The 27,270-nt window shown below is 32.0% G+C and overlaps 1 protein-coding gene across 1 annotated transcript; it reads left to right on the top strand.

The window, feature by feature from the left end:
* The first annotated feature begins 19,273 nt into the window (after nt 1-19,273).
* Nucleotides 19,274-23,072, top strand: LOC117932772 (very-long-chain aldehyde decarbonylase CER1-like). Its single transcript, XM_034854098.1, has 10 exons — nt 19,274-19,373; nt 19,490-19,713; nt 19,800-20,032; nt 20,119-20,338; nt 20,792-21,167; nt 21,272-21,379; nt 21,600-21,800; nt 22,008-22,109; nt 22,235-22,408; nt 22,684-23,072. The coding sequence occupies exons 1-10, from the start codon at nt 19,314-19,316 to the stop codon at nt 22,846-22,848; spliced, it is 1,863 nt and encodes a 620-aa protein (XP_034709989.1). The 5' UTR covers nt 19,274-19,313; the 3' UTR covers nt 22,849-23,072.
* Nucleotides 23,073-27,270: the final 4,198 nt, after the last annotated feature.

The following is a 27,270-nucleotide window of genomic DNA, read 5'->3' as shown; positions in this document are numbered from 1 at the left end:
CAGGAAAAAAGGAAGCTTTTACATTCTAATGCATACTAGCAATGCATATGGCAAGTGAGATCAGGTTCTTAGATTGGGAATGTCGAATTGTTCACTAGCAACATACCTTAACATTTTCTTTGTGGTGCATGCCAAATACAGAGGCCATGAGGTATGATAGGGGGTGATTACTAAAGTCACTGCTTAAATACCTACAAAAGTAGAAAAACAATTATAAGATACAGAAACAATGAAATAAAATAATTCATATATAACATCAATAGGTATCAAATCCTTAGTCTCTCATTTCTGTCTTCACTCTTTAAAGGAGCAGGATTTGGATTGTTGAAGGGAGGAAGAGCATATCAAGATGCAATTAAGAAGCAGTGCGCTGCATATTTTTTACTTAAAACCAAAAAAAGACCTTGAGTTAGAAACTATAGCAATATATTGTTATAAACATTGTATAAAGATGAAAAACTAACCTTATTTATATAAACAATGGCAAAGGGATTCATGCAACTAGGCTCCAAACTAATAATTTTTTACTTTTTCCTTGTTGCCTTCTTTCAACATTAGCATTAGTACTATCAACATGAACAACAATTAATGAATTAGTTCCACATCAGTGCTAATATTTGTGAGAAAGAAATAAATAAAAGTTACAAACCAATATAACTAACCAACATCATAGTAACCTCTTCCAATCCATGCTAGCATTTGTAAGAAGTTATGACTATAATATGAACATGTAAAGTCATTCATATAAAAAAGAAAAAAAAATGAATGGAAAATTCATAAGGAATAGAAGCACTACAAGATTGTGAGATCAAGAACATAAAGGTTTTCACTGAACCGATATCCATGCTAAAAGTACAGATACGAGAGAGCAAATTGGGCCTCTATTTATGAGTTGACCTTCCAGAACATTACAAATGTGTCTTCCATCTTCAACAACCCTATCAGTAATGATGAAGATGGGAGGCATTAGAAAGTAACGAAGTAAAAAAAAAAAAAATCTCTAAATTTAACCTCAAAATGAAAATATTATTAGTTTAAGTTTCACTAGCAAATATTTAACCAAAGAGGTTCAGGCTTTGAACATTGAGAGAGGTAACAGAGAAAGGTGGAAGCGTTGGATTTAGAGGTGGCAATAGAAAATATGGCGACAACAGTGAGGAAGAGGTGTTGCCCATGGTAGGTGTGTCAGTGAGTGGGAGAGAGACGATTTGAGGGGAGTGCTTGAGTTTCTTTCGTTGAATCAACCGTCTCAGGTTCAAGTTAGGCAAAAATGAGAGGAAGACATAAATCTTGTTTCGGAAATAGGGAAATTTCAAATGACACTCTGTTCGGGTGATGAAGAAGTCAATGAAAGAGAGAAATGTTGTTTGGGAAATTTCTGACTGCAATAATGCAACATGGATGCTGATATGGAGATTGGGTAAGGGTAAAGTGGGTATAAAAAGACCACTTAGCACAGAGTGCATAAAAATCATATATTTTTCCATATTAATGGGGAAATCTTGGATTTCCAACTTTTAGGTTCAGAAAAACCTATTATGTCCAAATGGACGGCCTAAAACACAAGTTTCCTTTTTTTTTTTTTTTTTTTTTTTCTTTTTAAGTTTCTGCTAAATATGATTTTAAAATTTTTATAAAATACATATTGTCGGCCATCAGTCCATTGTTCATTTGTTTGAAATGTCTTATATGTTAGAGATGTAACATTGAATTTAGCCAATGCCTGCCTCATAAACTGTGTAGCATGAGTTTCATGGGCACGTTATTACTCCTCATCTACGCATCTTCTAAATCTTCTTTTGGATTATATTATATTATTCAAAGGCGAAGAAAGAAGAGAAAGAAGGGCCATTTTTAAGCGTTTTTAGCGATTCTTGAAACAAAGGTCCATTTAGAAGGGGGGCTCCCACTGTTCCTTCGTACGTCAATTTTCAAAACGTTTCATTTCAACAAAAAAAAATGTTTTATGTTTTTTTGTTTGTTAAACATATTTTTTATTTTTTATTTTTTAAAAAATAAAAATTTATTTTTTAGAATAGGTAGGAATAGGCCTCCATAGAAGAACGAAAATTAAAGATCCGTTTGATGATGTTTTCTAAAATTTGTTTTTAAAAACTATTTTTAAGTTAAACAACAAAAAAATAATTTTTAAAAACAAGTTTTAGAAAACATGATTAAATGAGTCTATTTATTTTTATAAAAAAAAAAATTGGTGAAAAAAATTGTTTTCTATATATATATATATATAACTTTATTTGCAAAAAAAAATTAATTAAAAATTAATTTTTGGGAAACCTTTACTTACAAAACAAATTTTGGACAATTTTTGTTAAGCAAAGAAATTTTTGTACAATTATTATTAAAAACAATTTTTCAAATTCTATTAAAAACAATTTTTTTTTTTCTAAAAGCATTTTTCTGAATTTTTATTAATAAAAAAACTTTCTTTTATTAAAAAAAAAATATTTTCTGAACAATTATTTTATTAAAACATGTTTACTAAATTGTTCATCTTATTTAAACAAAATCTTTGATTTGTTCGATATTCAATTCTGTACACAACAAATAAACATATACAAACAAATATTTATAGAAACTAATAAAATTAAAACCAAATAAAAGTAGGTAATAAAACGTGTACTCAAACAAGCTTACAACAAACTCAATATCTTTCTACAGCTTTTCGAATCTCACTTTCTTCCATGAAATTCCATACTCCACATGTCATAAATTCGTACCCAACCAATAGAATTGTAGAATGGGCTTATGCAAAAAAAAAAAAAAAAAAAAAAACTCAAATGTAAATATCTATAGATGTATAAAATAAGCAATAGATATTCAAGCTCAAATTCAAATTTCAAATTAGTCCAACAAATTTTGTCAATCAAGATGAGCCCAAATTAGCAAATAGAACCCAACAAAATATCTCACATGTCATAGGCCCTAATCCAAAATTTCCAAATTAATAGCCAAAATATAAGCTCAATTAATCAAACCAAAAACATGACAAATTAAAATAAATCCCATTAGGCCTAAATTTAATATCCCATAATATAAGCCTAATTTAATATGCAAACCTAAATCCACAACCAAAATCAACCCAATTTAATATGCAAACCCACATCCAAAATATAGCAGAATATTATATCATATCCAAATTAAATAATTCAAATGAGTACAACCATATAAATTATCAACTAATCTAACCCAAATTAAGAAATTCCAAATTTATTCACCAACAATAAATTAACCCAAATTTCATATTGATTCTCCAGTAACAAATTAACCCAAATTTCATATTAATTAACAAAGCTTAAATTTCATATTAATTCAATAATTCAAATCACACAAACAAAATAATAATAATAATAATAATAATAATAATAATAATAATAATAATAATAGTAATAGTAATAATAATAATAATAATAATAATAATAATAATAATAATAATAAAATAATATACAAAATAATAAAAATTAATAATTAAATTGTGTGTGGGCCAAAAATATCATATGTAATCGGGATTTACTTTTAAGAGTAAAATTAGGCTAAAAATTAATGTAAAAATAAAATTAGGACAAATTTTGGGGACTACAAATATGCCCTTCTTCGGTAGAGTCCACGAGTAAAGTGAGTGTATACATAAGCGAAACAAAGTGAGCTCTACCAAAGAACAAGAAATACCACCAAATTTGTTCTCGTATGACACGAGCTTTCTTAGACCAAAACAAGAACAAAGAGGCTCTAAAACCCTACATAAATGGCAATAACGAAAACTCCTAAGGTGCCTCTAAAGATACACTATGGATCCATACTCCCTCATAAAAGTCTCCAAAAATGACTCAAAAATCGATGTCGAAGTCGAGGAGCAATCAAACCACCAAGGAGCACAAGAATGAAAGTGTACAAAGGAAAAAACCATACATGTAACATACAAGGACACAAGGCATAAGGTATCCAACAATACAAATAAGACATGCTACGAGCTCATAGAGCTATATCCTCACAAAAGATGAGAAAAAACTCTAGAATATCATAATGAAGTGAGAAGCACATATTCAACGAAGAGAGAAGTAAGGTGGAATATGAAACTATGAAAACAAATCATGTAATGCTAGTGATCATGAATATCAAGAGCTGTGGCTCTGAATGGCAAGACTGACTCTAAACGCTAAATTGAGAAAAGAATGGCTCTAGAAGCCAAACCAAAAAGCTAACTCTAAACGCTAAATTAGAAAGCCTATAGGTGAAGTTCTATGGTGGTGATACAATTGAAATGCCCATAGATGCCAATCTATGGTGGTGAAACTCTCAAAGGCCCACAGATAAAAATATGTGGTGGTGATAATCTCAAAGGCTCAAGGATGAAAATCTATGGTGGTAAATCAACTGAAATGCCCTTAGATGTCCAATCTATGGTGGTGAGATAACTAAAACAAATGCTCATAGATGAAAATATATGATGGTGAGATAATTGTAACAAATGCTCATAAATATACAATCTATGGTGGTGAATCTAAAATGACCATAGATGTTCGATCCATGGTGGTGATAAACTGATCAAGGCCCATAGATGAAAATCTATGGTGGTGAATCTAAAAGACCCATAGATATCCAATCTATGGTGGTGAAAACTAATCAAGGCCCATAGATGAAAATCTATGGTGGTGAATCTGAAATGCCCATAGATGTCTGATCTATGATGGTGAAAACTGATCGAGGCCCATAGATGATAATTTATGGTGGTGAAACTGAAATGTCCATAAATGTCTGATCTATGGTGGTGAAAACTGATCAAGGCTCATAGATGAAAATCTATGGTGGTGAAAACTGATTGAGGCCCATAGATGATAATCTATGGTGGTGAATCTGAAATTCCCATAGATGTCTAATTTATGGTGGTAAAAACTGATCAAGGCCCATAGATAAAAATCTATGGTGGTGAATCTAAAATGCCCATAGATGTCTAACCTATGGTGGTGAAAATTGATTGAGGCCTATAAATGATAATCTATGGTGGTGAATCTAAAATGCCTATAGATGTTTGATTTATGGTGGCGAAAACTGATCAAGGCCCATAGATGAAAATCTATGGTGGGAATCTGAAATGCCCATAGATGTCTGATCTATGGTGGTGAAAACTAATCAAAACCCATAAATGATAATCTATGGTGGTGAATTTGAAATGCCTATAGATGTCTGATCAATGGTGGTGAGAATCACTAAAATGCCCATGGATGTCCAATCCATGGTGGTAAGATAATTGAAATGCCTATGGATGTCTAATCCAGGGTGGTTAGATAACTGAAGAAAATAGGATGCCCTAAACAAACTAACGATTGGGGGATACCTTAAACAAGCTAAAGAAAAAAGGAGGAGGGGAGGAGGAGGGAGCGCCCTAAACAAACTAACAGTAGGAGAATGCCCTAGAAAAATTGAAGAAAAAAAATAGGAGTGCCATAAACAAACTGACGGTAGGATGATGCCCTAAACAAGCTGAATGAAATGGAATGTCCCAAACAAACTGAAGGTAGGGGGATGCCCTAGGTGATAACTCGTAAAGATTGAAAAATGGGTCTAACAACCATGAAATCAACATGAGATGTGATAAACCCAAAGAGAGGGGTATGCCCCAATAAAAGAGTGCTAAAGGAGGTATGCCTTAGTATGACAACTTGCAAAGATCAAGAAATAGATTGAGCAGTGAGAAAATCTGCAAAAGATCTGATGAACTCAAGGATGGGGGTATGCCCTAATGTAAAATAGTAACTAACATACGACACAGAATGTCACCATACAAAACACTCTAGGATATGCTCAACGATGATGCAATGAAAAAGTTTAACATCAATGAATAAATGTTTAAGCAAGACCATACATCATAGAAATTATACTGACAAAGCAAAACTAAAATAACGGACCAGAAAAATGCTAACCAAGACTCTAAGTCTGAAATGTAAGCAAAGCAAGACATAATATATCAACTATCAATACGAAAACATCATCACAAATACATAAACAATATAATAGGTCATGCCATCATGGAAGATGTTGAACCTAATGTCTAGAGGCATGTGAAAACTTGACCAGAAAACTCAAGATTGGTCCGCATCCTCCCATGATAAAGAAAATGGGATAAGGTCATGCTCAATAGTGAGATAAGCATGCTCAATATTTGTTAGGCTCTGAAAAGATGGATGTAGGTATAATGGTGTCAAATGTAGGATGTTTGGATGTCCAACGAAGAAAAGTGGGTATCCAAGTCGAACCAAGTATGCTGAGAAGACTGAACCCAGGGTGTCAACAACTCTATAATCCATCAAAAATAGCAATCATAAAAAGAAGGTCGAGTCTCAATGTCAAAATCAGCAAGGTAGCTACTCTCTAATATGAATACATCCTCTCAAAATGGATAAGCCCTATATGCAAGATAATCTCTAGGAAGTAAGTGTTTGCATAAATTGTCATCTCACAAAATCCATCACTGATGAGTGGGCTATGCCCCAATGTAAGCATTTCCAAAGAAAACATCAATGAGAGGAGTATAATCCATGATACATCATCGAGTCAAAGTAAATCTCTACTCTCTGAAGTCCTCTCGTACTATTACACGATAGGAGTATCTGATTTCCTCCAAGGAATGAGCAAATCCCAATGTGGAAAATCAAGCAAAGTGGTATGTATGAACAAAAATGCTCTCTGATGTGATCATGTAAGTCGATGTTTCTAAGATTAATCGCTAATGAGAGGGTTATGCCCTAGTGTAAGGAGGTCTCTAAAATGCTCAAGAACGAATATAGCTCTCACAAGAGTGTTATGATCCAATCACTCAAAAATCTGTCAATACCAATGAGAGGGCTATGCTCCTGTATAAACACATCCAATCAAATCACCCAGTCATATCTCATACTCCAATGTAAAGAAGAAAATGATCACCTCCTAAGAATGGTTATGCCGTAAAAACCATCATCAATTGAGAGGGGTATGCCGCTGTGTAATAGTCATCTAAAAAAATCAACCCTCGACTAAGAAAGGTGTGCGCCCTAATGCAATGTATCAAGCAGGATCACTACATACCCGATAAAAACTCTCTAAGGTGGCTATGCCCCAGTGTGAGGTCATACTATAACTCTTGGTCCATCACAATCAGAATGCTCTTGAACCAGTCTCAAGTATCGCCCACATAAGAGCTATTAAAACACAATGCATAATATCATGGCCTCAGGGTGGTCTTAAGACCCAGGACATAACATAGGCTATGGTAATAGTGTGAAAGAAATGAAAGGAAACTAGGCTCAAATACTTAATGATAAAACCTCATACCCTCGTGTATAAAATGCAATATGTGTAGAGAGTCTCATAAACCATGGGTATGAGGACGTTCAATATGAATATATAGGTGAGGAAGAAAGAATTCAAGATGAATATATCAATGATGAAAGAGAAAAAAATGAAGAATATTGAATTGCTGATGGGATGTATAAGAATGATATGTGGAAAATATCGAACACAAAATGCAAATCGATATGAACAAAAAACAATGTAGGCAAGGCGAATGAAATGCCATGAGAGGAACAAATGGATTGAAGGAAAATGAATGAGCTCTAATCCACTCAAATCAAGCCATGGAGAATAGTGAAATCACCAATGTATGTAATGATGGAGAGGATAATGATTTGGAGTCCTTAGGAAAAGGTCACTTGTTTCTCACACGTAAAATACATAACTAGATTAACACAAGAAGATGAGAGCCTCCTAAAAGTTCACATTCAAACTCTCATAAGCAACTGACTAAAAAAAAACAGCTTTCAATGTCCAATATATACACTCAATGGAGAATAACACTATATACATACATAAATACATGCGCTTATTACTTCTTCTTTTTTTTCATTTTTTTTCTGCGCATATTTTGAATAACAATCAAATTAACTCCACTAAGAATACATTATGAAATGGATATACTCTCAAACAATGACATATACAAACTCTTTCTGACAAAATGACCTTCTCAACTAAGGATCTCCGAACCAATGTCCATGAGATAGGAGTGGAAAGGGACATGACCGTCCTCCATGCATGTGAAAGATCATCACTCATGGCATAGAAAGAAACGCGATGACAAAGACAAAGGAAAGAACAAAGGATATAAACAAAGAGGTATGATGAAAAATAATGAAGAAGATGAGTTAATAAGTTTATGGCTCATAAGACTCCTGAATAAAACATATATACACCGGAAGGCCCTTATCCCGATGTAAAAGATGAGCAAGGCTATAAAAAGAAAAGGCTATGATGCTCATATAAGGCTCAAAGGGCTAGCAATGGTCTAGATGTCAATAAAGGTAATAGGGTGTGAGCTAACTGATTACTACTCAAAAAATACTCTTTTATAGCTTGAAACTAACTGTTTTAAACACTTTTGAATAGTAGTTAATACCTTTTAACTCAATTGGCACATTAAGGAACCTAGCAAGGATTACTAATCAGTTTTTGGCAAGTTTTGGTGTTTTTAGGTAGCTTTTAGATCATTGAAACAAGCCAAGAAGAGGGAGAAGTTTGTGAAATCCATGGCAATGCTAGTTGAAGCTTAAATACATGAAGAATTCGAGCTTTGGAGCACTTCATAGCCTTTTCCAAGCTTGGAAATAGGTTGCCAAGCCAATCAAAGATACAAGAAAGGAAATTAGAGGAAGAAATCCAACAACTAGCATTTTCGTATGGCTATGCGAAAATTTTGCATAGCATGCGAAATCAAGAGGAGGAGGAGCTGCAAGACTGAGAGCAAGACTGAGTGAAAGACAATTTCGCACACTGTGCAAAATTTCGCACACCATGCGAAACCACAAGAGGCAGCCAAAGAAATTTCGCATGGTATACGAAATCTTCCTGTGCACCGACTTCGTTAGATTTTTACCTCTAGATATTTTATGTAATTTCCTATTTTCTCCTTGTAATCAACCTAGATATTTTCATATATTTCTGTTGGGTAACATCTTTTGTAAAGGGGGGTTGGAAAAACCTCTCTATATAAGCAGATCCTCTTGTATAATTTGGGATATATAAAACACTGAACACTGAAAAAATCCAGTAGGGGGAAATATATAGAGCTTTTGCTCTATCTTTCCTTCTCATTTTGTTTTCACTTTTCTTTCTAACCAAACAACCTCTGAGGATGATTTCTCAAGGGATGAGCGGCTATGTTTTACGTTTCTTGGAGTGATGGAAGCTAGGTGAAGGACCTGAATGCAAAGATGGGAGTTGTCCTTGCTTTAAATGAAAGTAGTTGTTAACCATTAATGGTTTTTATTTTAAGGTTTAGCTTTAAATCCCTTAACACCTTGAATGGCCAATACTTGGTAAGCTTTTCGGATTCTATAGATGCTTATTGCTAGATCCATGGATGTCTATTAGTTATCATTTACGAGCCATTGGAAGGTGGTTCAAGGTGAGAGTCTTTAGTGTTTGAAGCCATTAATGGGAAGCAACTATCATTTTTCATGAACCCTTTGTATCAAATCTTAATTGCTAAATATAAAACTGGTTCGGGAGATAACCATCCTTTATGTTATTGTCTCCAACGCGAGGAGAAGATCCGAAATCTCCCCCTTTGCCTAAGGAACCTGATCCTAGTGACCTAAAGCTCTAAGAGACCTTTTCTTTGTAGATAACTTCACTCATTATTTTTGCTTAACTTAAAATAAATCTTTGCAACCACAATTCCATTTTCTTTAAAAGCTAATTTTCATAAGGAAAAAAACCATTTTATTTTCTTCACTAAAGTCAACTGTATGATGAAAACCCAACCCTATAGACAATCCTAGAGCCACTATACTATGTTAGCTATGCTACCCTAGTGTAAGGTGATTTAGGTTTTATAAATTTTGTTGATAACACCCGTCTGGGCCAGAATAAATGGCATGACTGCAGTAGGGACGAGTCACTAATTGAAATGAAGGCCACCCATCCTACAACCACAATCTCAAGCATTGTGCTCTCAACCCTTAAATGATCGATACTGAAAATCAATGTCCATCTAATATAACCACATCAACCCTATGGAATTATGCCCCAAATTGCACTCCAAATGCTCCATAATAATCTCAAAGATAATCCTCTCAAAGCAAAGTAAATGACGATCTCATCAGGCATAACTGCTCATCACAAGCCAACTCTCATCATACAAGATCAATCTCTATACTCATGGCAGAATAAGTGACAGTCCCATAAGGCAATCAACCAATCCTCACATCGTAAGCCACCCAAAGATCATAAGCCATCCCTCGTCATGCAAGATCAACCCTGGGCTCAAACTCCTCACACTATACCTGGTTGGATGAAAGAGGGAATATGCAAAGCTAGAACAGCTAGGGATGGAAAGGTCATACAATGGTATCAAGGCTTATACTATGTAAAGCTCAAAATAGGTGGATGTAGGCCGAAGCAAAGTCAAAGTGTGGGAATGAGTAAGGTACTGCTTCGATCATAAGAAAGTGGGTCATAGTCTCGAACTCCCTAGGTCAAGTCTCTAATCCAAGGTTAATAAGCTCAATATCCTCCATGATAGGTCAGACCTCAAGACCACAATGTGCAAGTGAATAGATGCCTCAAGTTAAAAGTACAACACATCACATGATATATGGTCCTGTGATGATAATCAAAATTTTGATGTATGACAGAGACTTTAAAGTCATAAAAGTGCCCACTATGAAATGGCTATAGATGTGACTAAAAAATTTCTACCAGTGATCCAAAAAATGAATAAGGTGTGAAAAATAACACTGTCATGAGATCAATACCCCATTTATAACAAAATATCCCTAATTCACTTTCAACTTAAGCTTCACAAAGAAAAATGATAAGGTGATCAAGGCAGATCTCTAAAAAATGGTGTGAATATGAAAACATGCATTTCACCTTCTTGTAATAAAAATATTGGGTTGAAAATAGAAATAGGCAAATCGACCAAAGAATGAAGTACCAAGCCCATGACAAGTGAAAAATGTAAAAAAAATGAGCATGATCAATGAGCATATCCTAAAACGTCAAGCAGAAAGTGATAACAAATTGAAAGAATGTGTCGAATCAAGAAAAGAAGACTATCTAAAGCCTAGGGAGAAAGTGTGCTAGACTCAATGAGCAACAAGAAGAACCATATAGGAAGGGATGGTCCAACTGATACTCAAAATCGTATCGATATCTAAGCACTCTCAATTGGAGACCAGAAGAAGGAATATTGGATCCAAACCATGACTAAAGCGACCCCGAAGGCTCTCAAATGCACCCACGTGTAAGAAGGAAAATCCTAATCAAAATATCTAAGGCTCAACCTACAAGGCCAAGGTGGCTCTAAAAAGAAAAAAAAAGGACTTTAAAGGATCTCTAGCAGAACCGATCGTACCCTTTGGGGGTATGTAACCTCTTGCACTCCTCTAAAGAGACGGGATGCTTCCATGCAAGGTGGTCATCACATCCACACATGCACTACCTCAACATCTCAAGGGGTTTCCTATGGTGAAAACTCTCACAACTCTCAACTCTCAATAGTCAACTAAAGTGCACAGTAAATAGTGTGGGTGCATTCGACAAACCTATGAAGCTAAAGTAGAAAAAGAAACACACTGGTCACACAAATATCCATGAAACCTAGCTCTAGGCTATATAGGTCTTCAAAGATTGTACTCCAATCAGCATCAGTATGTCCACCTTCTCCAGAATGCTCCCAAACATAGATAGAGCCCATCACTAGATCTTACTCTTAATCACTAGCTCAGTCGAAGAAACAAGCAAAGTAATAAGTCCCGTATCAAATGTGAGATCAAGGGAAACAAAGTCGACCGAGATTAGGGAGTTGAAGGTAAGGGGATAGATGTGTGCCCCACATGGACAAGCAACACATGCATCACACAAAAGAAGAGTAGTCATGCAACAGGCAGTCAAGCAAAGAACAGGTATGTCATCCATATCTACACACAAGCTAAGGAAGAACCATGATAAAAAAAAAAGGTATATAACAAGAAGAAATAATATGTTGAGATAAATAAGATAATATAAAATAAAGAGAATCAATCATGCCAATATGAATGAGATATACAAAAATGAGAATGTACATGTCAAGGAAAGCAAGATAATCATACAACAAGAAGAATCATATGCTAAAGCAAGCAAGAGAATCAATCGATGTAGTCAACATGTCAATATCACAAATGAACATAAAAGCCTAACATGCATCACGGATGAACATATCAAAGCTCTCAATGTGTAATCAACACCCAATCATACAAAGACACATAGAAAGGGTATCTACTGATTGACCAATCAAACGTCACATTTCCCTCAACTCGAGTTCAAGTTTGTCCCTTTAAACATCCCCAATGGAGTCGCCATTTTGCGAACCAGAGTTTTTCACATGTGTTTCCACTCAATGATGAGATTAGATTTTTATTTATTTGTGACAATTTGATTTTTAGAAAAAGACTTGGAGTCGCCACTTATTTTTGGTTTATTTTTGAAGGGAAAAACAAAATAAGAAATAAAAACCCTAAGTGTGACTCCTGAAGGAAAAATAGGTATGTGAAAAACCAAGTCTGGATCTGGGGGTCAGGTTACCTATTGGGAAGGTATGATGGTGAGCCGTAGCACCCCTCTAAGCTCGTAGATATACGATCTCTACTAAATGAATTAAGAGAATTGTGACAATTAATTAATTAATCATAGATACCAAGATTAAAGGAACGAAACAATATACACAAAGATGATGACAAAATAAAATTACAAGAATGTACAAAATAAATGACAATAGAATTATGCAAATTGATTTATTGAACTAATTAAAAAATATATATTTGAAAAAATTAGTTTTTAGAAATTTTCAAAGGATTTTATTAAAAACAAATTTGTATGAGTGATTTCAATTTATTTATCTACAAAATATTTTCTTCAAGTGATTTGATGCAATTTAAAATGTATTTAATTTTCAAAAAAAAAAAAAATATTTACACTTATTGTATCAAAATAATTTATTACAAAAATTTCAATTTGCCAACAAAAATTATTTTTACTTGCTTTTACAAAAAATGAATGAATTTTTACAATTTTATTTACAAAAGTATTTCAATTTGTTTTCATTTAAGAAAAATGAATTATACAAATTATTAAATATATATATATATATATATATATAACTTTATTTGCAAAAAAAAAAAATTTTAATTAAAAGTTAATTTTTGGGACAACTTTATTTACAAAATAATTTTTGGACATTTTTTATTAAATAAATAAATTTTTGTACAATTATTATTAAAAACAAATTTTCAAATTCTATTAAAAATAAATTTTCAAATTCTATTAAAAATAATTTTTTTTTTTAGATTTTTCGAAAAGCATTTTTCTGAATTTTTATTAATAAAAAAACTTTCTTTTATTAAAAAAAAGGTCCGAACTATTATTTTATTAAAACATGTTTACTGAATTGTCCCTCTTATTTAGACAAAATTTATTATTTGCTCGATATTCAATTCTGTACACAACAAATAAACATATACAAACAAATATTTACAGAAACTAATAAAATTAAAACCAAATAAAAGTAGATAATAAAACGTGTACCCAAACAAGCTTACAACAAGCTCAATATCTTTCTACAACTTTTTGAATCTCACTTTCTTCCATGAAATTCCACACTCCACGTGTCATAAATTCGTACTCAACCAAAAAAAAATTGCAGAATGGGCCCGTGCAAAAGAAAAAAAAAAGACCAAATGTAAATATCTAGAAATATATAAAATTCACAATAGATGTTCAAGCCCGAATTCAAATTTCAAATTAGTCCAACAAATTTTGTCAATCAAGATGGGCCCAAATTAGCAAATATAACCCAACAAAAATATCTCACATGTTATAGGCCCTAATCCAAAATTTCCAAGTTAATAGCCAAAATATAAGTTCAATTAATCAAACCCAAAATATGACAAATTAAAATAAATCCCATCAGACCTAAATTTAATATCCCATAATCCAAGCCTAATTTAATATGAAAACCTAAATCCACAATTAAAATCAACCTAATTTAATATGCAAACCCACATCCAAAATATATCACAATATTATATCATATCCAAATTAAATAATTCAAATGAGCACAATCATATAAATTATCAACTAATCTAACCCAAATTAACAAATTCCAAATTAATTCACCAACAATAAATTAGCCCAAATTTTATATTAATTGAGAAAACTCAAATTTCATATTAATTCAATAATTGAAATCTCAAAAACAACAATTACTATTAAAAGCAAATCAAGAAAAATGAATAATAATAATGGAAAATGGGTGAGGAAAGGGTCGTCGACCGAGAGTGGCTCATCGACGGCCACTAGCTGGTGGTCTCACCTACAACGATGAGGGTTGATGGCTTTTTTAAAAACAAAAAAACAAATAAATAATAATAATAATAATAATAATAATGATAATAATAATAATAATAAAAATGAAGACAATAAAAAAAATTGGAGGAAGAAAATGGGAGAAAAAATAGATGGAGGGGCATTAGAAATGGCGCCAACATCACACCACTGGTAGTGGCGATGGAGACCGCTGAAGATGGGAAGTACAGAAGAAAAATGGACTTGTAGTAGTTTTTTATTATTATTAAATTTTGATCATAGTCTTAAAAGATGTGCTTACCACTCTTTATACTGCCTTGCTTACCAAGATATGCACCTTATTGAAAAGACACGTCTTATCGATTTTACTTTTCCTTTTTAAACTCTTTTATTCTTGAAATTTCTAATTATACACTGAAATGATATAATCTCATTATTTTTTTATTGATTGGATTATATTTTGAATCATATTTTACAAAATTGACATATATCCTAAATGGCATTTCACTTCACTTAGGTATGTACGTACCTTGTGTTGCATCTTGTGCTTAAACTATAAGAGACTTTTACACATTAAGTGCACCTTGCACCTTTTTAAGCTATGATTCTGATTGCCATTATTAAATTTTAACACTTTAATTTTAGTATCCTATATGTCTATATATATATATAATGCTTTAGGAAGCAATATTTTAGCACGCCTAATGGTTCCAAGTCATTCAAAGAAGCATATATTACAAACCAAAAAAAAAAAAACAAGAATTGATAAATTTGACTTAATGACTATCATGTTTAATATAATGTTAATAAAAGAGTGTTCGGTAAAACTTAATATTGATCGATTGATAAGTTAAGTTGACTTTAAATTAAATTATTTTTAAGTTATTAACTTAAAACACATTTTTATTTCGAAGTATTGAGGTTGTTTGATAAAGTTAATTTAAAATTTATTTTAAATAATCCAATTGACATATCTACCCTCGTTAATTTTAACAAGTGTTTATTGTCATTGATTTTAACTCAATTTATTTTCACTAATTTTAAGTGACATATAAATTTATTTGTAAAACATGTATATTTAAAGTATTTTACATATACAAGATAACTTTATAATTTTAAAATATATTTTCACTGGTGTGGACAAATGAGGTAAAAAGAATTGAGATTAAGAATAAGTTAACTATTTTAACTTAATACTTAAAGTTAAAAATAACTTTAAGTTGTAATAATAATTTATTTTATTAGATATGTTTAATATATTTAATGATTTAAACTAAGTTATTAAGTCATATTAAATTATTAAATTGATTTCCCAAACACCCTTTTACTTAAATTATGTTCATAAAATGATTAATCATACCGAATTGGATTTTGCATTTAATTAAAGATTATTAATTTTCAGCTAATTTGATGATAAAAAAATTAATTGTGTGTAGAGCATTAATTTGAGAGCACATGTTCATATCTTGGCATTCAATATGGTTCAACAAATTTGATAACAAAAAAATTAATTGTGTGAAGAGAATTAATTTGAGAGCACATGTTCATATCTTAGCATTCAATACAAACAACACAGTTTTCTAAAACATGAAAACGAAACCCTAACCCTGAACCAAAAACATAACATAAAAATTTAAACCCTAACCCTCAATTTGCCCAAGTTTTATTCTCCCATAATTTCCCCAAATTTTCCCAAAAAATTACCTTAAATTTTCCAATAAGATACCCCCAATTTTTCTGAAACATGAAAACAAAATCCCAACCTTAAACTATAAGCAAAACATAAAAGTTTAAACCCTAACATAAAAACTCTAACCCTCAATTTGCCCGAGTTTTATTCTTCTATAATTTCCAAAAAAATTTCTTAAATTTTCTGAAAGATCAAAACAAAACCTTAACCTTAAATAAATTGGAAGACAAAAAAAACCGTTGAACTCAATCTCTTCTCTTCAATGTCAACCCTATATTAGCTTCTTTGGGATTCTAGGGCTTTGACTTAGGGCTTCACTAGCACCTACAGAGGAGGAACGGTCGACGTAGGAGAGGAGGGCTGCAATTTAGGGTTTTAAAGTAACAATGACCCTTTTGCCCTCACTTGTAGCAAAAAAGGCACTTTTACCCTCAATCACGTAGAGAGCACATGCCTTTCTATCTAAAAAATTGTACCTTCTCTAAAAAAAGAACATTGCATGAAATTATAAATGATGGAGTTGTTCGATTTTGAACTCAAGGGGGTAATGTACAAAACACGCTATAGGTTGGGGGGATAAAGGGTAATAAACCCTTTTTTAAAAGTGAAAATTTTGATTTCTCAAAAAATCTATTTCTCTATTTTCTCTAATTGGTGTATGATCCCATAGCTTTCCTTTTTATTAATTTATTTGGCCTTTTTTTGCACAAACATCCCATGTCTTCCACATTGTCATAGCCAGCTAGAGTATATTGATAATATTTGAAAGACGGTGTCAACAGTATGCACAGTTTTCTAAAACATGAAAACAAAACCCTAACCCTCAATTTGCCCAAGTTTTATTCTCCCATAATTTCCCCAAATTTCCCCCAAAAATTACCCTAAAATTTCCCTAAAAATGCCCCTAGTTTTTTTGAAACATGAAAACGAAACCCCAATCTTAAACTAAAAGCAAAATATAAAAATTTAATCCCTAACCCTCAATTTGCCTGAGTGTTATTCTTCTATAATTTCCCCAAAATTTCCCTAATTTTTTTGAGAGATCAAAACAAAACCTTAACCTTAAATAAATTGGAAGACAAAAAAAAAAACAAGAAACCATTGAACTCCATCTCTTTTCTTCAATGTCAACCCTATATTAGCTTCTTTGGGATTCTAGGGCTTCGACTTGGGGCTTCACTAGCACTTATAGAGGAGGAACAATTGACACGGGATAGGATGGTAGCAATTTGGGGTTTTAAAATAAAAATGACCCTTTTGCCCTCACTTATAGCAAAAAAGACACTTTTACCCTCGATCACGCAGAGAGCACATGCCTTTCTATCCAAAAAATTGTACTTTCTCTAAAAAAAAACATTGCATGCAATTGTAAATGATGAAGTTGTTCAATATTGAACTCAAGGGGGCAATGTACAAAACACGCTATAGGTTGGGGGATAAAGAGTAATAAACCCTTTTTTAAAAGTGAAAATTTTGATTTCTCAAAAAATCTATTTATCTGTTTTTTCTAATTGGTGTATGATCCCATAACTTTCCCTTTTATTTATTTATTTAGCCTTTTCTACACAAACATCCCATGTCTTCCACATTGTCATAGCTAGCTAGAGCAGCTTGATAATATTTGAAAGGTGTTGTCAACAATATGCATAGTTTTCTAAAACATGAAAACAAAACCTTAACCTTGAACCAAAAGCATAACATAAAAATTTAAACCCTAACCCTCAATTTGCCCAAGTTTTATTCTCCCATAATTTCCCCAAATTGCCCCCAAAAATTACCCTAAAATTTCACCAAAAATACCCCCAGTTTTTCTGAAACATGAAAACGAAACCCTAACCTTAAACTAGAAGCAGAACACAAAAATTTAAACCCTAACATAAAAACCCTAACCCTTAATTTGCCCGAGTTTTATTCTTCTATAATTTCCCCAAAATTTCCTTAAATTTTCTAAAAGATCAAAACAAAACCTTAACCTTAAATAAATTGGAAGACAAAAGAAAAAAAAAAACCGTTGAACTCCATCTCTTTTCGTCAATGTCAACCCTATATTAGCTTCTTTGGATTCTAGGGCTTCGAATTGGGGCTTCACTAGCACCTACGGAGGAGGAACGGTCGATGTGGGAGAGGAGGGCTACAATTTGGGATTTTAAAATAAAAATGACCCTTTTGCCCTCACTTATAGCAAAAAAGACACTTTTACCCTTGATCACGCAGAGAGCACATGCCTTTCAATCCAAAAAATTGCACCTTCTCTAAAAAAAGAACATTGCATGCAATTATAAATGATGAAGTGGTTTGATTTTGAACTCAAGGAGGTAATGTACAAAACACACTACAGGTTGGGGGATAAAGGGTAACAAACCCTTTTTTAAAAGTGAAAATTTTTATTTCTCAAAAAAATCTATTTCTTTGTTTTTTCTAATTGGTGTATGATCCCATAGCTTTCCCTTTTATTTATTTATTTGGCGTTTTTTGCACAAACATCCCATGTCTTTCACATTGGCATAGCCAGGTAGAGCAGCTTGATAATATTTGAAAGGTGTTGTCAACACTATCTAAATGCAAACCTGAAAAAGTGGGCAGCAAAAATAACATAGCACTAAGTATTGATTATAAGTGTGCCCACCTCGCCCTAGAACGGTTGGAACAGTGGAAGGTTTTGAATTCTGCATTTATTATTCTCACACAAGAGTTGAGATTTGAGAAATAAGGCCCGTTATTAATCTGCCTTTTTCACCAAACTAGGATAAGAAATAGGGAAGATAAGGGCCTGTTTGCCGAGATTTTCTACAGATTGGTAGAGGATTGCTTTTGAAAATTGTTTGAGGTGAAAAACCAAAATAAATAAATAAATATTTTTTAAGAACAAGACGCTTTGAAAACTTGTTTTGTGAGAACAGTTTTTTTTTTTAAATAAAATAAAATTATTTGAACCAGTTGCATGCTTTGAAAAATTATTTTCCTATTTTGATGTTGTAAAAAATTATTAATTCACTTTATATAAGACTAGTTAAATTTAATTCAAGTTTTATTAAAAGTAAAAAATAGTTTTTGTACAAGTCCTTTTATCCTTGAAAGTGAAGGTCACAAACAACTTGCTGATCGTATCCTTCTAAGGGTTTCAGGCCTGCATTAATGGCTGCTTAAATTCACCAGAGAGAATCAGTATATATAGCCCTCCAATTTTGTAGACGGCAAACTAAATTAAGCAAGTAACATTATAGAAGTGTACATGGCTTCCAAACCAGGTATCCTCACTGACTGGCCTTGGAAGTCTCTTGGAAGCTTCAAGGTACACTATTATTATCTGATTTGCCACACTTCGATTGCTCTACAATCTTGCCTTCTCTTCAATGTTTATTTTATTTTTTTTTTACTGCTTTATTTTACTTTTATTCGTTGTTTCAGTATGTGATATTGGCTCCATGGGTAGTTCATAGCATATACACATTAATAATCAAAGATGGGAAGGAGAGGGACCCTGTTTACGTTCTATTTTTCCCATTTCTGTTATGGAGGACACTTCACAACCAGATTTGGATTTCTCTTGCTCGATACCGAACAGCTAAGGGCAACAATAGGATCGTTGATAAGAGTATTGAATTCGAGCAAGTTGACAGGGAAAGCAACTGGTCTGTCAGAAACTCACTCTCACACACACAGGCTGATTACCTTCATGCATGAATATTCACATTTTCTTGTGGTGTTTTGTTTGCAGGGATGACCAAATATTGTTGAATGGGATCCTATTCTACGTGGTTTACATGATACTTCCTGGGGTTGCTCACATGCCCTTATGGAGAACAGATGGTGTACTTCTTACAATTCTTCTTCATATGGGGCCTGTTGAATTCCTATACTACTGGTTACACAGAGCATTGCATCATCATTATCTTTACTCACGCTATCATTCTCATCACCATTCCTCGATTGTCACAGAGCCCATCACCTGTATGAATTGATCATTTACTCTTTGATCCGTTACTAATTAACCACTAACTACATTAGAATATGACGTATCGTTGTTTCCATGGCAGCTGTCATCCATCCTTTTGCTGAACACCTAGCATATTTTCTACTGTTTTTAATACCACTGTTAGCAGGATTTTTCATGAGAAAGAGCTCCATGGCAGCCCTCTTTGGTTATATTTCTTATATTGATTTCATGAACAACATGGGACACTGCAATTTCGAGCTGATCCCTAAGATGCTATTCTCCATTTTTCCACCTCTTAAGTACCTCATGTATACCCCCTCGTAAGTCTCCCAATTCCTTTTTACATAGTTTTCTGTGTTGAGAGAGAGAATACTGCGATGATCTTTTTTACGTACTCTAAAAATTAAAACGCCCACAATATCTAATTCCTATTTATTCACTTCACATAATCGATTTATTTGTAAATGTTTTTATATGACTCATTACATTATAACTGGCTAAGAAAAGATGGAAATGAAAAAATATTATTATTATTATTATTATTATTATTATTTACCACTTAAGCTCTAAGGTCGGAATTGCATAAGTTGCCCACCAAATTTTAAATAAAGCCTAATCCAGGTATGAAAACATGATTCTCTCCTTTATTTTATTTTTTATGGTTTTTAGAATGTATTCTTGTATCTCTACTTTTTTATGTGGCTCATCCCATAAATGTATTCTTTCCAATTTGAAATGTGCGTGAAGAAATGATTGACTGCTTGATATCTCAGGTATCACTCTCTGCATCACACTCAATTCAGGACCAATTACTCACTTTTTATGCCCATCTATGATTACATCTATGGTACAATGGATAAATCTTCAGATGCGTTATATGAAAAATCACTTATAAGACCTGAACAATTGCCCCATGTGGTTCATTTGACACATCTTGTAACGCCACAGTCCATCTATCATCTGAGGCTAGGATTCGCCTCCTTAGCCTCCAAACCTTACACATACAAATGGTATGTATGGGCAATGTGGCCAGTGACATGTTGTTCTATAATGCTAACATGGACCTATGGTCATACGTTTATTCTTGAGAGGAATCAATTCAACAAAGTCAATGTCCAAACGTGGGTCGTACCAAAATTCAAGATACAAGTAAGCAACATTTTATTGTTAACTTGTTATTCTTTTGTTTTTTTTTTTAATCATACTTCAGTATATTATTTACTTTTTGTTCCTTTTCTATTTTCTTATTGTAGTATCTCCTGAAATTGGGAAATGAATCCATCGATAGTTTGATAGAAGAAGCCATACTCAAAGCAGACAAAAGAGGGATTAAAGTTTTGAGTTTAGGTCTCTTGAACCAGGCAAGTTTAAAAAAAAAAAAGGCAATTTACCTCCTTTTTGATCATTTGGAAGTGTTTACCTCCATGTTCCATATCTCTGCCTCATGCTTGCATGGACACACAGCTTTTATGGCCTTCAGTTGACTTCTGAAAAAATTTTACATTCTGAAAATTTGAATTATTTTGTGAATTTTAGAAAAAATAAAATAAAACTGTCCAATAATAAATATAAACTTTGCAGGGTGATGAGCTTAATAGTTATGGTGAGCTTTATATCCATAGAAATCCTAAGCTCAAAATCAAGGTGGTGGATGGGAGTAGCTTAGCAGTAGCTGTTGTTCTAAATAGCATTCCTAAAGGAACAACTCAAGTACTCTTCAGAGGAAACCTCACCAAGGTTGCTTATTTTATTGCTTCTGCTTTATACCAAATGGATATCCAGGTATGTATAATTAACAAGCATTATTATGGCTACTATATATATATAAAGGGAAAGAAAAAGAAATTATTTTTGGTGAACATTAGCAGCAAAATAAAATAAAAAATTAACTTTGACAATTGTGAAATAATGCCTTAGCATTGACAAATCGGGGGTCTGAAACAAGCATTGTCCAATCTTGGTTTTGATTTTTCATACAATGAATCTCAGGTAGCCACATCACATAAGGATGAGTATGAGCAACTCAACACAAAGCTCAAGAATGTTGAGTGTGAAAGTAAATTACTACTTTCTAAAAGTTTTACCGAAAAGGTACAATTTATCATTTATCAACTATTTTAAACCTTCTACACTTGATTCATTTTCATCTGCTACTACTCTTATTTCTGTTACTTTTTTATCCATCGTCAACTTAATTTTATTTATTTATTTTGAAGATATGGCTGGTTGGAGATGGATTGACCAAAGAAGAACAAATGAAAGCATCGAAAGGAACATTATTCATTCCCTTTTCTCAATTCCCTCCAAAGAGGTTGCGCAAAGACTGCCTCTACCACACTACACCAGCAATGATGCCTCCCAAGTCTTTTAAGAACATAGACTCTTGTGAGGTTAGTAAATTAATGTTTGTTCTCATTCACAGACCTCAATGTTTTACATACATCTTTTATTTCATTAAAATCATTTCTTTATTGAAAAGAAGTTGAGCAAAAAATGTGAAGGGTAATGAACATTTTTGGTAATGGGCCAAATGAAGAGGACATCTTTCAAAGAAACTTTCAAGGCATTAATTCCAACACCTACCAATCATCATACACTATAAGCTGGATTACTTATGTTATTCGTTTTGTCTTATGAAATTTTTTGTAATGCAAACATGTGACAGAATTGGTTGCCGAGAAGAGCAATGAGTGCATCGCGTGTAGCTGGGGTAATTCATGCATTAGAAGGATGGAATGTGCACGAGTGTGGTAACACAATGTTCAACGTTGAGAAAATATGGGAAGCTAGTCTCCAACATGGATTTCGTCCTTTAACGATCCCCACATGATCACATCATCACATGCTTAAACCAATATCTTTATCTATCTATTTGTGTTGTTGAACTTGGATATCCTATAATTTTAGCTTGTTATATTATATATGAAACTCAATACCTACTTGTGTTTCATGGGTAACTAATATTGGTTATGTTAATTTGGCTTTTCAAGTTGTTATAATACTTTATTGTTTCCTTACTTTTCCTACTGTAGATGACATAATTGAGTATTGTTATTTTTGTGTCTACCTATGAAACATTAATATTTATTATTTGAAAAAAAAAAGGAGATGTTGGTGGAGAAGAGGAAACTAAAGAGTAATTAAATAAGTGATGCCAACTTGTTTTTTCAATTTTAATTATTGGGTTTGATATTTGTATTTTTCCTATACATGTATTTGCAATTGCTACAATTCTCCAGCTTCTCCCATTCATATAGGTTTTCTCAATACAAATATTTGTAATTATTATAGATGCTTACTTTAAGGAGAAGAGATATTGTGACCTTTACAATGTGTCACCATAAACATACAGTGCCACCAATGACATTATGTATTTCTAGTGACACTTTGAAAAGAGACAATATTGTCATTTTGTTGACACTTATTTGGCTAATGAGCTATAAGGGATAGATATAATTAGAAGTTGCATAAAATGCATCGATCACCTTTGAGTTATGATATCACGTTATTCCAAATGATTATAGAAGATATGGTTGCTTATGAGTCTTTAATTTAAGTATTTTTATAATACTTATTAATTAACATCTAGGACTAACCTATAGTAACATTTCATCTAAAAATATAACAATCATATTGCATTTAACTTAATAATTTTAATGCTTATGGATTAATCTATGATATATTGTATCTATAATCCCAAATATGTTATTAAAATAGCATTGAATATTCACCAAAAATTTAAAATAACACACCTAGCACATCAAATAATTTAAATAGGGAATTAAATTTTAACATCTAAACAACGTCCACAATAAAGTTTGAGCCAAAATCATAACAAAGAAAAATTCCCCTGCATAGCCATCACTCATCGCCCGAACTGAGAGTGACTGAAAAAATTATCAACGAAAGGGCATGAGCTTAAAGCTCAATAAGGAACATCAATATAGTTTCATGGATCAAACATTTTCAATCATGCTTGCAAATAGGAGATATAACATATACTTATTTTCATAAAACTAATACATTCAAACTTTTCAACAAACTTTCTCATATCCATTTCAAAACCAAATCAAATGCATTCAAAATATCTTTACTCTGATTATCAAATAACAAATGGTGTCCAATTAGGTGGGACTTTACAAATGAGTGACTAGTTTTAAATTTGTTCTAATTAAGGTGAATAAAACCAAATGTAAAAAATTATAACCCGTTGACTAGGGCCATAAAGTCAACTATTATAACCCATTGACTAGGGCCGTAAGGTCAACTATTATAACCCGTTGACTAAGGCCATAATATCAATTATTATAACTTGTTGATTAGGGCCAAATATGTCAACAATTATAACCTGTTGACTAAGGCCATAGGAATCGAAGTCAAATACTTTATTTCATTAATGTAAACTTGCAAAACAAAATATCATATCTCCATAATTTTTCATTTTTCATAAACAAAGAAAATTCTAAAAAAAAAAAAAAAAAACTTTCCATACAAAACACATATTTGATCCATGTGAAAAGATAAAAATAATATTTTTACACATTTGAAAATACAATATAAAAAGAAATTTATTTTCTTTTATAAAAATCTGCATTAATTTCCCTTACCTTGAAGAAGCGCTAAAAAACTTGAAGTATTTAGCTTGACGAATTTACTCCTCACCTAACATAATATCATATACAATATTGATTATTGATTATTTATTTAAATATATAAATTTGACAATCTTAAGAATATTTTATTTAGTATTAGGGATCCTAATTAATTTCTCATATTAATATTGTTACCATTCAATATTATTTTCAACTTCCAAAATAATAATTTATTTCTTTTTTTCTAAAGTATCTAAATTAAATCTTTTAAGAATATTTATTTGCATTAAACTATTATTGCTATTTAATTTATTTCTTTTTTCTAACTTATCTAAATTAAATTTTTTAAGAATATTTATTTGCATTAAACTATTATTACTATTACTTAAATCTCCTACTGAGACTTAACAAATACCCCATGCAATTCTTTTTTTATATTTTTTTTCAACATGCCAAATCCTTCCTATGCATCTTTCAACATTTTTATTTATTTATTTTTCTAAAGTCAAAACTTTTAACCTCCATACTCACAAATTTTATGTAATTTTCATATCCAAAACTATATAATTCTTTTTTTTTTTTTTTTTTATCTAGATCTATTCATTTGAGTAATCAAAATTTATCGATCTACATTAATAAATCAAACTATGTTAATAAATTTTTAATCTTTTTGACCTAGAAATTAATTAAACGAACTCTAATCAAAATTGAGATATTCCAAAGAATATCTAAAGTGTTCAAAACTAATTAACGAATATATAATATTAACTAGGATTAGAATCTTACCTGAAAAAATCTGAACTTCACACTCTAGACCTCCAAACCTTTAGCCCTATGTTCTCCAATTCTCTGATTTTTGGTTAATAGAGTTTTTGAATAAGGAAGATAAGAGGAAAATCTAATTTATACCTAGGATTTTTAATTGTAAAATGACTCTTTTGCCTTTAATGAGTTTAATTAATTTTTAATTTACTATTTTGCCCCTAAAGTTTATTTTGGGGTGTTACATATGAATTGTAGTCCTCTCTCTTAGATTTCCATAGCTTTAAGAATCACCTCATTTCGATACCTATAGCAAATGTTATGCCCAAAATACTGAAGCATACTCAGCTTATGATGGGAAAGCTCTCCTTAATCTCCTCAATTTCTCCAATGACGTGATGAGTCTTCTAATCTCCCACTCAACCATGAGTAATCCTCTTCTCTTTTAAAATCTCAAAGACGTCTTCCTAATCCTCTGTGGTAAGTGGCAGCTCGTGGACTATTACAGAGAATCCTCTTTCCTTAAAACTTTCTCATGAGTGAATATTCTCTCCTAGAAAATAATATTCAACGACAATCTTATGCAACCATGAACTTCCCCAAAAGAATTTCCTCCTTCCAAAAAAAGAAAAAGAAAAAAGAAAGTGCTAGTCATTTTCAAGAGAATCCTATTCCAATTCAAACTTTCTAATGGTGTGAATGCCACAACCTCACCTTCCCTAATTAAAAAAAAAATTCAATCTTGCCAAAACATTGCATATATATATATATATAGCCACCAAAACCTCATGTAAAAAAAAAAAAAAAAATTAAAATCAGAAATCATGCAAAAAGTAATAATAATAAAAATAAAAATCAATCCCATTCATATAAAAAAAAAAAAAAAAATCAAAATATCAATTTATGCAATTAAAAATCAAAACGTTAATCTCATGCAATTTTTTTTTTTTAAATGAATCGAATGCATGTAATCAAGAATCAAAATAGTAAACTAATGCAATAATAATAATAATAATAATAATTCAAATGTCAATCTCACACAACCAAAAATCAAAATTCATCTCATGCAATCAAAAATTAAAATCAAGTTAAATACTTACCTAATCTCAAAATGAAGCAATGAAACTCAAGACAAAGCTTAAGTGAACTAAGCCTAGAAAAGTATCTAAGTGAACTAAAACTTGAAAAAGCACCTAAGTGAACCTAACCTAAATTGCACCTAAGTGAAACTAACCTAAAAAAGGTGCCTTAGTGACCTAAGCCTAGAAACATCTAAGTGAAGAAACCTAAACTAAACTTCTGAGGGGTTGCCAAGGTCACATTATGGGTCCAAATGAATCCCTAAACCAAAGGTCCCTAAAGGTTGCTCAAAATGAGTAAACTATATGACTATTGAAGGGCCACCAAGGGATGACTATAAGGCAAGAGAGAAATATAAGATAGCACCTAGTATTACATGTGTTAAGAGGATAAAATGGAGGGTCTACAATCTCTTTACTTCATTATATCACTTTTTTATTTCCTTTTTAACCTATGAATTTATGATGTATCTATTTTTTTACTATACATTGACTTCACTCTTGATCTTTGATTTCCGATTTAGGTTGATTCATGCTATGTATGATGTATCATGTTTATTTATATTCATTGTTGTTAAGTGTTAGGTTAACATTTATTATCTTATGAAAGCATTTTCCTCATTATCAAGATACTCTCATTTTCTCCTTCCTTTGTTTGATTTTCTAAGTATGCATGTATTGTTTGAATCATTTTTAATAATGCTTTGACTTATTATGTATTTCTTGATTCTTGATATCCACTAATTTACAAATCAATTGCCATAATTACCTCAACTTGACTAGTAGAGACCTTTATTTAGGGCTTAGAGGAGTGCTACC

This window comes from Vitis riparia, chromosome 15 (assembly GCF_004353265.1).
Source record: "Vitis riparia cultivar Riparia Gloire de Montpellier isolate 1030 chromosome 15, EGFV_Vit.rip_1.0, whole genome shotgun sequence".
Classification (NCBI taxonomy): domain Eukaryota; kingdom Viridiplantae; phylum Streptophyta; class Magnoliopsida; order Vitales; family Vitaceae; genus Vitis; species Vitis riparia.
This window is presented reverse-complemented; position numbering and strand designations above follow the sequence as displayed.

Bases quoted from the DNA above. Each gene is read 5' to 3' on its own strand.
- LOC117932772 (XM_034854098.1), top strand. From the start codon at position 19,314: ATGGCTTCCAAACCAGGTATCCTCACTGACTGGCCTTGGAAGTCTCTT. The intron at 21,801-22,007 runs GTATGTATAATT...AATGAATCTCAG, and splicing joins TATACCAAATGGATATCCAG to GTAGCCACATCACATAAGGA. The intron at 22,110-22,234 runs GTACAATTTATC...TTTATTTTGAAG, and splicing joins CTAAAAGTTTTACCGAAAAG to ATATGGCTGGTTGGAGATGG.